At 41.7% G+C, this 17,772-nt stretch overlaps 1 protein-coding gene across 2 annotated transcripts; it reads left to right on the top strand.

The window, feature by feature from the left end:
• Window positions 1-618: 618 nt before the first annotated feature.
• Window positions 619-16,720, top strand: LOC308111837 (annexin A3-like). 2 transcript variants are annotated; one of them, XM_080466902.1, is made up of 14 exons: window positions 619-844; window positions 6,450-6,477; window positions 6,555-6,602; window positions 6,676-6,763; window positions 6,998-7,092; window positions 7,601-7,714; window positions 10,817-10,907; window positions 11,646-11,725; window positions 14,455-14,511; window positions 14,612-14,705; window positions 14,804-14,899; window positions 15,553-15,611; window positions 15,766-15,888; window positions 16,306-16,720. In XM_080466902.1, exons 2-14 carry the CDS (start codon window positions 6,463-6,465, stop codon window positions 16,363-16,365), a joined length of 1,020 nt encoding a protein of 339 aa, XP_080323028.1. In that variant the 5' UTR covers window positions 619-844; window positions 6,450-6,462; the 3' UTR covers window positions 16,366-16,720. The 2 variants fall into 2 exon arrangements, with proteins under 2 accessions (XP_080323028.1, XP_080323029.1); XM_080466903.1 differs by having other exon boundaries at window positions 821-1,386.
• The last annotated feature ends 1,052 nt before the right edge of the window (window positions 16,721-17,772 follow it).

Genomic DNA, 17,772 nt, shown 5'->3' with positions numbered 1-17,772 from the left:
GATAAAATTTTGTGAACATGAAACACTGACGAGCTTTTCAATTGAAGGAAAATTCTCAACGTTCATGACTGATGTGTGACAGTAACACACCCGAGCTCCAAACATGACGCTCATCCGAGCGTTCAGGAAAACCCACTGAATCTCCTGATGACTCAACGCAGATCATACAATGATATCCCTTGAACAAGTTTAAATAATCTGAAACCCATATCCCAACTATGAATGTCATGTGGGTGTTGTAAAATGAACAGGGTAAAGTAAAGTTTTTGTGCAGCCTATTCTCAGTTTGATTGGTTATTTATTCACCTGGCAGCAGTTTCACTTCAGTTCCTCATAGCCTCTTTTCCTTTACTATCAATTAAAACCTTGAGATTATATCAGTGGTTAGAAGCACAGCGGAAAGTGGTAGAAATGATCTTTTTGTAGTCCATTTTAGGAAATATGTAGTTTTTTTCACCTCGGCAGATGTCACTAACCTGTGACGCTGTCGGCTTATTATTACTTCACCTATTGAAACTGTGGTCTGATTGTCAAAACAACGATCGCCTTTCCCTGACTCCTTTAGGAAGCCACCTCACATCTTTCCTTAACCTTGTTACGTCATCCACGCGGTTAAGGAAATGTGGATAGGAAAGGAGAAAGGAGGGACTATTTGGAAGCGCCATTTGTCTGTTTAACTCTCCTGCAAACACGTCTATGATTGAGTTCTGTGACGTCAGTGGGCATGCCTCAGGAGGACAAGCTCAGGTTGAGTGTGGGACGTCAGTAGGCGTGGCTCCGGAGCGCAGGTAGGTTTGAGGCAGCAGGGTGGGGTGGAATCAGTCGCCTGACGTCTGACATCCAGGTAGGTTGTTTGTCCTTGGATAGTTCTCTAACTGAACAGGAAGTGGCTGTCAGATCTGTCCTCTATCTGTGTGTGTGTGTGTGTGTGTGTGTGTGTGTGTGTGTGTGTGTGTGTGTGTGTGTGTGTGTGTGTGTGTGTGTGTGTGTGTGTGTGTGTGTGTGTGTGTGTGTGTGTGTGTGTGTGTGTGTGTGTGTGTGTGTGTGTGTGTGCGTCCGTCCGTCCGTCCGTCCGTCCGTCCGTCCGTCCGTCCGTCCGTCCGTGGTCTGAGCGTTCCCCTTGTTCCCCTGCTGATGTAGAAAGGTGACCATAGCAGCTCAGTAACCAGGTGAATCAACAGACAACATGTTGCAGAAATCCTGAATTAACTCCTGTTCACCTGTAGAGGAAAACTACTCTGGCTCTGCAACACTTCCACAGTCTACACAGACTGCTGCGCCCTTCTATATTTAAAATACAGCCGTTACTATGGAATCACAGGAGTGCCAAAAATAAAATAAATGTGGAAATGTAAAGAGAATCAAGAAGACTAAAAATATACAAAGGTAGTCATATTTTTTTTCTGTCTTGTCTTTGCTTATTCCATTGCCAGTGCTTCTCGTGTTTTGTATTTTCTATTTGCTTTTTGTCATTACATTTACTCGATGAGTCAAGCCGTCTGGAAAAGACAAAAGCAATACAATGCAAATCAGCAAGGGCTGTGGGCGGGTCTCTAGTCAAGGTGACTAGTCTTTGAGTTTTGAAGTACTTGGGCTCGACTTGTGTCAGGGCTTTTTGTGACTCAGTCATTGTGAACTCAGTAATGTGGAAGTGCAACGCCTTCATCAATGTGCACATTCCCTGAAAGTTTAAATTCTGGGTTTATGTGCACTTTTCATCAATGAGCAGCAAAAATGTGATCTCAGAAAAAAAAATATCCCTGTTTGAAATCTGCACTCTTGTGTTTGGGTACAATAAAGTGTCTCTGGTCTAAATTGTAATTATGAAACTGAATAGGCTATACATAAACTATCTGTCATCTGCATTTTAAAGCTTCAACATGTTTTGTGGAGGCAGAAGAATTGTATTTGGAAGAAAGTGGTAAAGTCGTAGGATTACAGATCACAGGCCTCATTTATAAACACTGCTCACACATGAAACAGCACCTGAAAGATGCACACGCCACTTCCCACTCAAATGTCGTGATTTATAAAAAATAAACTTGGTGGAGACTGTGTGCTGCAGTACATCAACTTTGGACCTTGCCATGCACATTTTGTAAATACAGACGATGAGGTGGAGAATTGAAGCCAGATTCATCTTGTAGGGATTTCTTAACTCATAATAATCACTAGGTACCATGTATATAGTGCAGTCCACCCACGGGGTACCATTTATGTTGGATTTTTGGTAGTTTGGCTATCAATAATGATGAATAATTATCAAAGATATTAATTATGTTATTGAAAATCTAATCTGTATCAGATACCTCAGGAGCACCACCTGTGTAACAGGAAATGATGGCCAATTCAGTTATATCAGTCTCAGATATACTAAACATTTAACTTGGAATTTGAATTAATAGTTAAATTAATTACAATTACCACAATTAACAGTAAAGCTTGAAGGATTTTGGAGTTCTTGACACAGAAGAGGTCAACATTTCATTCACCTTTGTGCACATTAATAAGACAGCAAGTATGATTCCAAAAATTATATTAATTTACAATGCAAACAAATAAAAACACAGATTCTAACTACCTATATACAGCTAGGTGCGTGTGTAGCGAGAGAGAGAGAGGTGGAGGGAGTGTGTGCGTGACGTGTGTTGGAATGACAAAACAAGATGGTGGATCACAATAAACTACATTCCAAATGGAGGTTACCAGAGAGCAGGAAGGCTGTCCTCAGTCTCCACCATGTGCTGGGAGAACAAAGGGAAGCTAGTCTTTAGCGGCTGCTTCCTGTGTGTCTCTGTTAAAGGCCCATTTCTAGAATGAGTTGATGTGATTTGTCTTGTAAAATGTCTGGAGTCGTCAGATGGTGTTCAGTTACGTGTGTGATGTTGTCTTTGATGCGATATGTGTAGGATTGCAAGTTGACAAGTTAGTAGGGATGTCCCGATCAGATCGGTAGATATCGGATCGGGGCCGATATTGGTGATTTGTGAGTGATCGTGACCGATCTTAAAAGAAAAAAAACGCGGTCCGCAACGTCACCTAATAACCACAACAATCACGGACTACAAGCTCCGGTCGAGCTGCAGAAGCTAGAAGCAGGCGGAGCGGGGCCATAAACCTATGAAACTAAAGTTATATCGAGTGGTTTATGTGCAGAAGTCTACTTCTTCTGCGTTTTTGTTTGGTGAGTCACAGCACCCCTAAAGGCCTAGCATGTGTACTACATAACCTGAAGCCTCTTTTTGTTCGTGTTCATAGTGAGGTGTGGACGGAAGTTTTTTGGGAGAAGGCCAGGGAGAAAAAAGATTGTTTCTTCGTCGTGTGGATGTACCCCCAGTTTACAACAACAAGTAAAGAAAAAGCCTTAAATAAATAAAATTTAAAAAAAAAGCTTTAAAATAAAGGATAAGTACTCACAGGGGAGCGATATGGCAAAAAAATAACCCAGAAGGTTACGCTAGTTTGAAGGGAGACTGGGATATTGTGAATACATTTTTGAGAGAACTATGTTCAGACTACTTTTGTCAAACAGGTTTTACCACTTTGATGTGGAATTAAGTGTTTAGAGTTCACATTGAAATGTAAATGTTTTGTGACAATTCAGGTCAAACCTCTCATACTGCTTTAAGTTAAACTGAAATTTATTACACAAAGAAGTTACATTGTAGCCTAAAAGCATTTATGTTTAAGTCATTCTGAGAAGAATTTTGATTCAATAAGTGAGTTTTACAATAATTTCGAGATAAACAAAGCTTCTGCCAATAGTGCTTTTATCTTCAGACATCTTAGTTGCTCCAAAAATAGACTGTTGAGTATATTTGCAATAGCAATATAAGTATCGGATCCCATATTCAATTCTGAAAAATCGGATCGGTATCGGAGGCAAAAAAGTGTGATCAGGACATCCCTGCAAGTTAGTAAAGCAAAGATTAGCATGCAGACTATGTGTCTGTGTGGCAGAGCGAACATTGGTTTACAGGTTGATAACTACTCCTAATATCATGATCAATAGAACTCAATCACTGTAATAGAATATAATATCATGATCAATAGAACTCAATCACTGCAACAGAATCTAATATCATAATCAATAGAATACCAAAATATCAGTCTCATTTATAAAAGGTTTATTTAAGTTGGTTAATATTTCTGTGTAAAATATAACAATCTTAAATAAAAGGGGAAAGTGTGAGGTCCGAGCACAGACCAGTGAATTGTCAACAATAAATACACAATATTAATCAAGTAGCAAACGTCATCTAACACGGCGATCTAATCTATTAAACAGCAAACACTATGTTGTTTGTGTGGGTGGGTGTGTGGGTGGGTGTGTGTGTGATGGGTGTAACGACCTCGAACGTCCACCAGGTTGAGGCATGCGTTGGGTTCAGTGTGGTGGCCATCATTACCACTAGGGATCTGCGGCGAGGCACAGAGGGAGAGCGCAATGACCTGATGCGTCCACGGGGTGAACGTCAAGAGGGATTGCGATGACCCATGCAACCACTAGAGGCGTTTGACTGGCTCTTTCTGGGGACGCAGCAGTTGCTTAGCGGCCAGATAAACAAGACGTCCGTTGTGCGCGCGAGGGCGTCTCGGCGCGAAGCAGTCTGAAAACCTGAGTCCCAGACTTGGTTGGTGTGCGTGAACGCCCGTACACAAATGTATGGGCCGCGGTGTCTTTATCAGCGGCACATTGAAACACATTGCATGTTAGCTTCATTTTATTCTAACACTTTCTGCCCAGACAAAGCTCTCTTACTGTCCGGTGGCACTGTGCTGGACTACACCGTCCGTGGTGCTGTGCAGTTCTGTGAAGCAGCGGTAACTGGTTGTTACCGGGTCTGAATTCAGCGTCCTAAATTCAGAGGCCTGGCTTCAGCTGCAGGAGTGGACAGCGAGGCAGTCGAAGGTGGGGGGGGAGACGCAGGCTCGAATCTCCAAAATCCCCCAAAAAAGGAAAAGATAAGAAGTAGCCCAAACTGTGTCCTGCTCGTCCAGCGGGCTGACGTTGGTTCGGTACCTTGGGTCCACTTGGTGATCTTTTTACCGTCCCGAGGCAGCAGAGACGTGTGTCCCCCTCGGTGGCTGGGATGGGAAGCAGAGGACAGTTAGTTGGAAAGGAGTCTCACGAAGTTGAATTTTGGACCCCTGTGGTGTCCGAGTCGGGTTCGTCCATTTCCATTGGCCGCCAACCTAGGGGTTGGAGATTTCCTGAGGTCTTTGGCTTCCTCCCTGCTGTTTTATGGCCTGTTCATTGTTCCTGGTGTTTCTCCTCTGTCAGAGAAACTGCTTGGAGGAGTTGACTGGAATGTTAAGGCCCAACAACGTTAAAGAGCAGGAGCAAAGCTTTTTTTGAGAGAATCTCTCCAAAAAGCTTTTGGTGAGGTTGGGGGATTCGAAGGTGTCGGATCCTGGGAGCCTCAACCAATCGGTGACTGGCTGAGTGCACGAGGAGCAGTCAGAGTCCTCTGAGCAGGAGGGGGGGGGGGTGCATGGACCTGCAGTGGCAACAGAACCCCCCTGCGGTGAGATTCTCAGGGACAAATGAAGATTGTTTTTCATTAGAAACGAACCAACTTTCCGCTGTCTTGTCAGATTTCAACAATCTCATATATTGATTGTCTTCACATATCAGACTTATTGATCCACGTAATCATAAACGGCCAAGCTGCAGTCTAGATGTTTCTCATACTGAATCTGCAGCACCATGTTTATTTGTCAAACTTTAATCTTCAAGTGATATAGAGCGGTGGATAAAACTGATTATCAGTTATCCAATTGCTGAGTAAGTATATTGATTGGGTTAGGGTAACAGCCATGAGTAATGCTGGATGACGTTGACGCTGCTTGAACATTACAGCGATGGTACGATCAGGATGGAGTTTTTTAGGGACCAGGAAGATTTCTTGGCCCATGATGATGACTGGCTGATATAACCCGACTTGGATTCCTTCTATGCTTTTGGATCTCTGTGCTGGACTGGGTCCAGTGTTAGACAGTCCAACCGGCCAGAACTGCACCGTCCCAGTTCATATGCAGGTGCTGACCACTCTTAGGTTTCTGGCAACCGGCTCTTTCCAGAGGGAAGTCATCAAGTTATGTGTTTAATATGATTAACAATAGATCATGTTCTATGTTCTGCCTAAAGCCCCTTTTGGTTCTGATGTAATGCAGTTCATTTCTGTCCTTTGGTCTGGATGTCATACAGCCATCTCTCAGCACAACAAGGCCAGCCATTTTGGACGGTATTATTAACACGACCAGTTGATACACCAGGTTTCATTATACTGGGGCTGAACAGGAAAACATTAAGAATTGCAGCAATGTTCCAGTTTCCAAATGTAATCTGGGCAATTGGCTCACTCACATTGCTATTATAGCTCCAAGTGAATATGAATGTGTCTATGTGAACTGTAATAATGTGCAAACATGTCATGTTTCTCCAGATCTGTTTCCATCATGGACTCTTTGTGGGTAAGACAGCATCTGTCCGCATTGAGCTGATTCTGTTCTGAGTGACGTCTCATCTGAAATCAACCTGCTTTTTACAGGATGACCTGGATGGTTTGGTGTCTTCTCCATCTCCCATCTCAGTAGAAGTAAGCTTGTCTCACCAACTCCAGTTTGGTTGTGACCGAACCCAACAGAACTCGACATGTTTTTGTGTTTCAGACCGCAAACAGAGGAACCATTAAGCCAAAAGCAGACTTTGATGCAGGAGAAGATGCTGCAGCTCTGAAGGAGGCCATCGAAGGAATCGGTACAAACTCATCTTCCAGTTTCCACTTTGTGTGTCTATATTTGTGACTTGGATGTTGATCAGATTAGTTTCTATAACCAAAAGTAGTATTTTTTGTTTCTTTCCTACATGCTTCATCTCAGAATAACCTTTTAACCCAGTCTTCTGTCAAATTCAAGCAATCATTACCGTAACTGTGACGTCTTCAACTCCAACTCAACAATTCAAGGCTAATGTGTCCTGATGTTCTTTCAGGCACTAATGAGAAGGTCTTGATCAACATATTAACCCAGAGAAGCAGCTCGCAGAGGCAGCTCATCTGTGAGGCGTATCAGCAAGCAGCTGGAAGGGTACGTCACCTTTTACCTCTTTTCACTCAACACCACATCCACACACATTGATCCATCCGTCCATCCATTTTCTCCTGCTTATCTGTTTCCGGGTCACGGGGGTGGCAGTCTGAGCACTGTCACCCAGATCACATTGCACTGATTAAGAACCTTCCTGCAGGTGGTGAGCCCACGGGAAACACACATTGATTTTATACCTAAATTACAAAAAAAATTATTTCTCAAAAACAAAGAAGCTCTTTTGCCTTAAAGCAGAAGATGTTGAACCTCCACTCTGATTTATCATCTAATGTCAAAATAGATCATCAATCTTATTTTAATGGCTATATGGCACAGGGTGTATCCTGCCCTCACCCACAGTGCGCTAGGATCTGCTCCAGCAACACTGAACAGGTTAAGCAGGATTGAAGATAGATGGATGGATATGGCACATTTTACGGCATAACACCAGAAGCTGAGGACTTCTGTTAGAATGTGTGTGTGTTTGAAGAGGCCTGTGTTTTCTCAGAGTTTACTGGAGGACCTGAAAGGAGACACAGACAATGACTTCCAGCATGTTCTGGTGGCACTTGTCATGCCGCCAGCGACCCTGGACTGCCACGAGGTGATGAGGGCCATGAAGGTAACACACTCAAATTTAAACTAAATCATCATCACTATCATTGTTGTTTCATTCTTTTATTTCTATTAGTTAATGAGTTTCCTTGTTTTTTCTTTTACTTTTAAAAGAAGCAAATAAATTCTCATCAAACTAAAAAAAACACTCGCAATATCTAAAGTATTGATGAAGTCCAACTTATTAAATCTATTTACCTTAAACATCAAATCTACGTAATTTTCAGTTTGCATGTCATCATAAACATACAATCATCAGTTCAATACAGCATATTTATAACCAATCATTTGTTCTTTCACAAGATCAATTATTTTATCATCAGAATATGGAATATCATGAATGATATTGATGTCGTGTCGACACCACTTAAAGTTTCTGTGCACCCAAAAAAAACATATTTTGGACTTGTTTGTATTTCTGCACTTTTTGTGTGATTTTTTTACAATTTTAGTCATTTCTCTTTTAATTTTGTTTAACGTCAATAAAAATAAATTTTCTGCCTCAAACTGCAGAGTTTTACTTAAAAGCTGCCAACTGAGAAAATCAGCCATAAGGGCCTAAACCATGGAAAATGACATCTGTCAGATTTAAATGAAACTTCAGAAGTCACATTTTCTGAACTATATATGTAGTACAGGTGTCCTTCTCTAAGCACAATATATGGATGAGGCCCAGGAGTGGTTACCATAGCAACAGCAGGTCAATAGAAATGGCCATTTAAATTTTTTTTTCACAATATTGAAAATATTAATTTAATGATGTTGGCATTCCCTCTCAACAAAGGATGAAGTCAAATTGTATGAACTGTATATGTACGACAGGTGTCCTCTACACACAATTTGTGGGTACCTCAATGAAAATGAACTTGTTTACAAAAGAGAGGAAAACTTCAAACAACTTATATAAAGTAACCTATATCTGGAAAGCACAAGAGTTGTACTTTCCAATGATGTGTGTAGTCTGTTGTTGCTTTGAGAACTCTTCTGTAGATGTTCCTGAGAATATAGATCAAACTTCAGACTGCTCCCAGTCCCAAACAGTAACTTGTTTCCATGGCAACCAAAATAAATTGACATAAAAGTACTTATTTTTGTTTGAATTCATCAAAAGGAACACATATGCAAAGTTTCATTGAAATCCACTGACCTTGACTTTCACCCCATGGCTGATTTTCTCACACGGCAGCTCTTAAACTGTTCAGTTTGCTCTTTATTACCATTATAAATGATAAACAGGTTGACGAATAATGCATTTAAGATGCAGGGCATCAAAATATTGCATTCGCAGAAGATGTTTTCAGAATAAATGATTATAAATGGATTTATCAGATTACATTAGCTTGTTGGATATTTTGTAGAAAAGGCATAGAATAATGTAAAATCACTTGAACACATGTTGAGGCAATTCAAAGCTTTTGCATCAACAAAAAAACTGGAGAAATTGAGCTGGAACATCGCAGACCTTTTTTAGATTTTCAGAAATATCTGTATTCGGCTAGCTCAGTTGGTAGAGCATGAGACTCACAATCTCAGGGTAGTGGGTTCAAGTCCCACGCCGGGCGCCACCTTCCTGTGGGCTCACCACCTGCAGGAAGGTTCTTAAATGGTGCATTGTGATCTGGGTGACAGTGCTCAGACCCGGAAACGGATAAGCGGAAGAAAATGAATGAATCTGTATTCAATTCAACTTTCAATTCAACCTTTATCTATATATCACCACATACAGCACAGTCACATCTCAGTGCTTTTTACATGAAGAAACCCAACAGATAAACATGAGCAAGCATAGGCAATGATGGCCCCACAATTCCATGCGGCGACAACATTTAAAGGGACCTTCTCATCGGAGCATTCATGGAAACTCACAATGACTGAAAAGATTTGCAGATCATGTAAGTTACCAAAGCAATCATTTGCCTTGAACAACTTTAAATGATCTAAAACAAATATATCCTAACTATGGAGTTATGTGGATATTGTAAAACAAACAGAGTAAAGTAAAGTTTTTGTGCGGCCTATTCTCAGGGTTGGTTATTTATTCACCTGGCAGCCCTTTCACTTTAATTCCTCGTAGCCTGGTAGCCTCTTGTCTTTTGATTTCCATTCAAACCTTGTGATATTTGAGACTATATCAGTGGTTAGAGCCACAAGGGAAAGTGGTAGAAATGTGCTTTTTGTTGTCCATTTTCTGAAATTTTTAGTTTTTTCACCACAGTAGACATCACTAACCTTCACAGCTGTTGGATTATTATTACGCAACCTCGTGGAAGTGTGGTACGACTGTCATAATAACGTGATTGACTTCCCCTAACTCCTTTAGGATCTCCTAACACCTCTCCTTAACCCTGTGATGTCATCCACTGGGTTAAGGAAAAGTGAATAGGAAAAGAGATAGGCGAGACTATTAGGAAGCAGCTTGATATCATTTGAAATTACATTAACTGGCTTTACAGCACCTGTGAAAAAATTTAAATATAAGTGATATCTATCAGACAATGCTGTCACAAAATTCAAGGAAATAGTCCATCAAAATTTAATTCAGTTCCATCTGTGGATCTCGTGGAAAACAGTCCTCGTAGCATTAGCATTAGCCCCACTTGGGTTGATTTTGTTGTAGATGGAGCAGCAACCTCTCTGCACTACAAATTTGATTCTACTGATCATCTGAAGAGAAAATGAACATCTCAGAGGATTATAGCTCCATGTTTTATTGAACATTAAAGACATTGGTACCAAAACAGGAAAGATATTGCAAACAGCTTGGGGAGATAGTTTGTTAATCTATGTTAAAAAAAAAAAGATCCCTCCGCAAAACTGGAACTTCTTACTATTCTTCCTTAATAGAAGAAAACAAGAACAACCCTAGATTTGTCTTTAGCACTATACCCAGGCTGACAAAAAGTCCCTGCTCTGTTTTTCCTTTCCACAGTCGCTTATGCTTGCTCATGTAGAATTGTTCGGTTTTCTCTGTAAATGTGCCCTGAAATGATTTAGCTGTATTTGGTGCCATATAAATAAAATAAAGTTTAATTGAATATGATAGAATTAATTTCTTGTCGAGTGTGTTTGTTCCTCTATGAGTTAGTAAAGGTGAGCTGTGTCTTTTCAGGGAGCAGGAACAGAGGACAGCACCTTGATTGAGATATTTGCTTCCAGATCGAACCAACAGATCAAAGCTTTCTCTGACGTCTATCTCAAAGGTGAACATCAACAGATTGTTGCTGTGAAGCAGAAGTCCTCACACATTCAATATTATTGTCAGTTATTAGCAAGGAAAATTAAGCTCTTGTTTAACAGTTACATGATAAATATTTGTCATAGCAAAGTACATTTTTTAAAATCTGTTTTTTCTCAATTTCCTCATTTGAAAACCTGCAAATTAATATATTGAAAAACTTACATTAAACATATATTTTTTGAAACGCATAGATCGGCCAGAGATTTAATGGTTCATTTTTTACTAAGTAATTTGATTACAGAAGTTGTGAACCAATTCATCTTTTGAATACTACATTGTAAACGGCTGCGATGTACAGCACTGCGATGTTGCAGCCATTTATGGACAGATTAGTTTTATTTTAATGTTTGATGGGAATGTTTCTACTTTGCTAACTGGTTGAAATTCAGCATTGTGAATAGGCTTGCACATATCAAAAGTATTATTGTGACGTCAACACTGCAGTTCACTTCCAGTAAAAGACTGATCAATGAGGTTTCCCCACATATTCCACCGTACTGACCCCGAGGTCCACCCACAGATGTGAGTGTGTGGGGTGACAAAGTAAAGAACATGAAGCTCACTGAGCACACGGACGTACACACACACACATATACACACACACACACAGGAGATGATTTTTCTTCTGGGTATGTCTTCTGTCCTGATCAGTTTCTCTGATCAGCATCTTAAAATGTCCCTGATATTTTTTCTTCCACAGAAACCGAGAAGCTTGTGACACTGGACCTGAAGGGTGAAGTATCAGGAGATTTCTCGAAAGCTCTGCTTCTCCTTGCTGAGGTGTGTCACCATGAGAACACTGAATCTATCAAGACTGTTAATATTATGTCACCAATGTTGGGATTTAAGTTTGGCTTTTAGCAGTAAATTACCATGTAATTGATTATGAAAGTAATAAATCACTGGAAGTAATTTATAAATGATTAATTGGAACAGATTGTCGTTTATTCAATTATAATTACAGGAAATATGAGATGAATCACTTGAGACTGATAAATCACTGAAAGTAATTTATGAATTAAAACTATGCATTTAAAAAAAAAAAAAAAATTATTAGTTAAAAATTTTGTCGCACCGCCCTAGGATGAGACCTGACCAAGCTATCAGTCTTCGTCGAAACAATTCACCAAGTTAGTTTGGGGGGGGTTGGGGTTGGTGGTTCTGGCTGGTAAGACCCTGCACCTGTCTGAGGGTAGCAGGTGGAGCAGGTGATGGGCCGGGTGGTGTGGGTCACTCAGGATGTTATGCACTATCTTCAGACAGCAGGTGGTGTAGATGGAGCTGATTTCAGGAAGAGTGGTCCCCATGATTTTACCCGCTGTTTTTTCCATCCGTGAGAGCGCCGGCTGTTCGGCCTTTGTGCAGATGTACAACCACACCAGAAATTCATATGTCAGAACACTGCTGATGGCACAGTTGTAGAAGTTCACCATAAGCAGTTTGGGCATCCTGGTGTTCCTCAGTTGCCTCAGGTAATAGAAGAGCTGCTGGGCCTTTCCTACTGCTGAGGCAGTGTTGATGCAGGACAGGTCACTCCCAAGAATTTGAAATGTGTCACTATCTCCACCATGTCATTGCCAATAGAGAGTGAAGGGTGGTTGTTTTGTTTCTTCTTGCGGGGATCCACAATAATCTCTTTGGTCTTCTTGATGTTCAGTGGGAGATTCTTACCCGCACACCAGGACGCTAGATGTGGCACTTCAGTCCTGTATTCCGTCTCATTCCTGTTGTTAATGAGTCCAAGCACTGTGGTGTCATCAGCAAATTTAACAATGAGATTTAAGGAAAGGAAGCAGAGCAGTCATGTGTGAGCAGAGGCGAGCAGAGGAAGAAGCACACACCCTTGGGGGAACCCTGTGTTGATTAAAAGTGTGGAGGAGGTGAGCTTGTCTACTCTGACACTCTGTGTTCGGTTTGTTATAAAGTCCATGATCCAGTTGCACAGTGAGATATTCAGTCCAAGATGGTGTAGTTTGGCTTCGAGTTTGAAAGACCGGATTGTATTCAAGGCCGAACTAAGATCGACAAAAGAGGAGCCTCACACTGGTGTTTTTCTGCTCGAGATTGTTCCAATAGTGTGTGGAGCACGATGGCAATAGCATCTTAAGTTGACCTGTTCTGTCTGTATGAAAATAGATGTGGGTCAAGTGCTTGTGGTATTGAACCTTTTAATGTGCTTGATGACCACTCTCTCGAGGCATTTGTCAGGAATTGAGGTGCCTGTAGTCATTTAGACATGAGACATTTGACTGCTTGGGGAAGGGAACTATGGTGGCTGCCTTAAATGAAGCAGGCGGGGACCCATGATGTGAACAGTGATGTGTTGTAGATGGAGGTCAAGACATCTGTTAATGCTGCAGCTTTGTCTAAAGACAGCATATTTTCAAAGAGACTCATGTTCAAGAGGGAAAAGACAGCCCAAGTAGCTTAAACAGGAAAAGTTGAAATGGCTCAAATGTCTAAAATGGATAAAAAAGCTCAGGAAATATAACAGCTTAAACTCACAAAAACAGAAGCAAAACCTGATTTATCTCCTTACATGTGAATCTGCTAAAATCGGTAAAATACTCCCATCCGCTTCCAAAAATTCCGACACAGTTGCCATAATAATAGGGAAATGATAAACTAATGCTATTTTCCCTTACCTGCCACATATCGAAAAAACAAACTGATGGCAAAAAATGTAACACCAGAAATGCACTGCGAGGTGATGTTCTATACGCCACAGGTGCACAGCTACGGACCCAAACAACCTATGCCCCCTCTATTCTTAACCTATTTAGAAATGACTAACCTAAATAACTATGGCCTGGCTCTTCACATGGCTCAGCGGTGGGAATTATGCTCTTGTCCTGCGTTAGTCCCGCAGAACGCACCTGAGATGACTGACTGAATCAGTCAACGCTAACCGCTAGCACCACGACACTAACAAAAATAAATAAATAGATGAAGCGTAAAGCGACAACATCTCTAAGCCTAACAGAGGACAAGGCTGCAAAACGGAGCCCAAAGACTAGTGCACCAACCCAGGAAAACACTCCACTCTCACCTGCATTTCAAACGATCAGCCAAAACGAATCCAAAAACACAGAACCAGCAAAATCCAGCAGTGGGCGCACACGTCCCCGGCTTATTACTAACGCCGGACAGCTGTGAGCGACGCGGGCCTGCCTTTCACAAAAACAGGTCAAATTTATCTGCAAATAAATGACTAGGAGATGATTTAAAGCTTTCGTTGGACGAGCCTCCACTTGTTACGGCCCGTGGCTCAAACAGACCACAACAAAAAGGGGGAGACCACACCATCATAAAAATAGACATCTTTTATTATTTACTAGGGATATATATATATTAACTATGTACAAAGGCACACCTTTTATACCATCAGGGACACCGGGCCCAGGTTCCTATGATTAGCAGGCATGCCCACTCTGACGACCAACGGGACATCACATGGCTTTTTAAAAAGCTGAAATGCCTTCTGTCTGTCCTTCTGCCTGATTGTTCAGGGTGAGCGAGATGAGAGCAGCAGTGTGGACACCGAGCAGGCGAAAGAGGACGCAAAGGTGGAGTATGATCCAGTAATGTGCAGGATGCATAAAAACAGAAAGAATGAAGAGGTTAAATTAAGCCTTGTGTTGAGTTTGTGCGTGTTCCTGAGTGCAGACTCTTTACAATGCTGGGGAGAAGAAGTGGGGCACTGATGAAGCTCCGTTCATCGACATCCTATGCAAGAGGAGCATCCCTCAGCTCAGACAGAGTACCACATATTTTCTTCATTAGCACAGTTACTCTCTCTCTCTCTCTCTCTCTCACACACACCGCATTAAAACGATGATCTGTGCCTCGTGTCTGCAGCTCTGGTCGAATACAAGAGCATCAGTGGAAAGACTCTGCAGAGGAGCATAGAAGGAGAGATGTCTGGGGAGCTGGAGGAGCTGCTGGTGGCTGTTGGTACAGAAAACTCTCCATGTTCAAACACATGAAGCCAGAAATTTGTGAACTGTTGTGGCCTCTGCCGGATGAGCTCTGGTTCAGTACCGAAGCGGCCACTGAACCAGAGCTCTGCAACACTTATAAATATGAAAAGAGGCATTTTTACCACTTTACTTTAAAATAAAAATTCATCTGCAGCCACAAAACATGTTTGAACTTTATAAACTTTAAAATAAGGATGCACTTTGCGATATGTGCAAAAACTGTAACTTAGTTGACTATTATTTAGAACTGTTGTCATTTTATTAGTTCTTAATTGTTTTCCCCAACAGTTTAAAACATTTTAGCAATTTTACCTCTTTTAAGCTATGTTTTACCTCTGGCCATTTTAGAAGTTCTAAAAATTTTTATTTTTTTAGATGCAAATTTAGCTCTCGAATCCCTTTGATCGCAATAATTCTAAACATGTTTATATCCATATAATTCAGTGAAAGCTCTACTCTACAGAGGAGCTGTAGAGTACAGCATGGCTGAGGTTGCACTGAGGGTGTTTAATATAAATTTGGTGGTGAATAGAGTAAACTTTGATTGAAATAGGTGAAAGATTGGATGAAGACGACAGTTCACATGTTGGAATGCTCCTGTTTCTGATGTTCGATTTCTCTCCTCAGTGAAGTGTGTCAAGAACATACCAGCATACTTCGCAGAATGTCTGCATGACAGCATGAAGGTCAGTATGCAGTTTTTATTGAACGGGTGTCAGATATAGATCATTTACAGAAACACATTAAGAATGAGTCACTGTGCAGCTCACATTGTGGTTATGTAACTATAGAAGATGTTTGTCTCGAGCTTTTTAAAGTCTGATGTGTCTCTTGTGTCAGGGTGGTGGAACAGATGAACCTACTCTGACCCGCATCATGGTGGGTCGCTCTGAGATCGACCTGCTGGACATCAGAGCTGAGTTTAAGAAGCTGTACGAGTCCTCACTGCACTCTGCCATCGAGGTGAGAAAACAGCTTTAATACAAGCTGACCTGTCTGAACTGCACGCTGAGCGCTGTGACCCCACTGCTGCTGCTGTAGCCCCAACTGTTGCTGTGAACCCCCTTGCTGATGTGTGACCCCCCGCCGCTGCTGCTGTGACCTCCACTGCTGCTGTGTGACACCCCCCCCACTGTCGAGTGAATCTTTCACTGCTTTAATGTTGTTGTTACATTATCGGGTGTCATGTGTGACAAATGAATCCCATTGTTTTCTTTTTTTGAACATTTGCCGTCAATCTATTCTTTCAGTATTTCAAGTCTCCCACGTGTTTTTTAAATTTTATTTTTTTTTTTCCATGCATTCAGCACACTCGGTGAGTGTTTCACCGTGACTTTGAATAACTATGTTTCTGTTTCTGTCTCTTGTCATTGTTTCCAGTCGGACGTGTCAGGAGACTACGGCGAGTGTATGAAGGCCCTCTGTGGAGGAGAAGACTGAAGAAAGTCACTGCTCCGCTTTATTCTTTCCTCGATGCAGCACTTTAGGTTACATCTGTGTCTTCAGTGAATTTCTAATTCTCTTTGCACATAACAAAAAAAAACTCCAGCTAAAAACGTGCTTGGCTTCTGCTGCATCTGTTATTAATATCTCAAGATAAAAATGAGCTCAATGTGGTGATTCGGTATGGGAATTAAATCAAACAATGATTAATATGTCTTCAGTCTGATGGTTAAATGTTCAATGCACCAGTGAGATGAACTGTCCACTCCCAATTGCAGATGGACATGAGTGTAAAGACATCAGCTGTTGTAGAAACTGTCATTCTGGTAATAAAGTGCCTTGTTTGACTCCACTGAAGGTGTTGCATTTTGTGAATGGCGACGGAGACTGGTCACTGTCCTTTTATAAAAGATTTCTTTTTTATCATACTGTATCAATTCTTTTCGAGAAATGTCTTCACCGAATTGAGCCATCCGTAGCAGCGAGGGGTTCATGGGTTCATTCCCACAATCGTGGGGGACAATATGCACCCTGAGCAAGAGCTCAAGGTGCATGTTGTTTGGACTGTGGGTGTAAGGCAGAAGCACTAATGACTGCGCCATCATTCTGCCTTTGATATAACATAAAAATTCATCACAACAATGAAGTGGTATTTCTGTTGTGTTTCAGTCACCAGAACACGGCTCCACAACCTTCATGACCAAAAGAGCCATTTTTGTAACTTTCTACTAAAACTAGTTTAACTGGAGCTGTTTAATCTGTAAAATGAGATGGGGTGAGGAGCTCCTCCACATCGAGAGGAGCCAGCTGAGGTGGCTCGGGCATCTGTTTCGGATGCCCCCCAGATTCCGGGCTTGTCCCTCCGGTAGGAGGCCTCAGGGCAGACCTAGGACACGCTGGAAGGGACTATGTCTCTTGGCTGGCCTGGGCGCTGGGGGTCCCACCGGAAGAGCTGGAGGAAGTGTCTGGGGCGAGGGAAGTCTGGGCATCCCTGCTTAGACTGCTGCCTCCCTGCTTAGACTGCTGCCTACGTGACCCGGCCCCGGATAAGCGGTTGACAATGGATAGATGGATGGACAGCTTCTAGTTTTATTTAAGCTTTTGATACCCTTATGTTGCATTTCCGAAATTTAAATCACAATTCAGGATGGTGAACATTTTATTATACTCGACTTTTGACATTTTAGTGATTTTAATTCTAGCTAGCTCAGTTGGTAGAGCATGAGACTCACAATCTCAGGGGTAGTGGGTTCGTGTCCCACGCCGGGCGTCACCTTCACGTGGGCAGGTGGGGGAAGGTTCTTAATCGGTGCATTGTGATCTAGGTAACAGTGCTCAGACTGTCACCCCCGCAACCCGGAAATGGATAAGCGGAAGAAAATGAATGAATGACTGAATAATTTT

Source organism: Lipophrys pholis, assembly GCF_963383615.2.
Source record: "Lipophrys pholis genome assembly, chromosome: 7".
In the NCBI taxonomy this organism is placed as follows: Eukaryota; Metazoa; Chordata; class Actinopteri; order Blenniiformes; family Blenniidae; genus Lipophrys; species Lipophrys pholis.
This window is presented reverse-complemented; position numbering and strand designations above follow the sequence as displayed.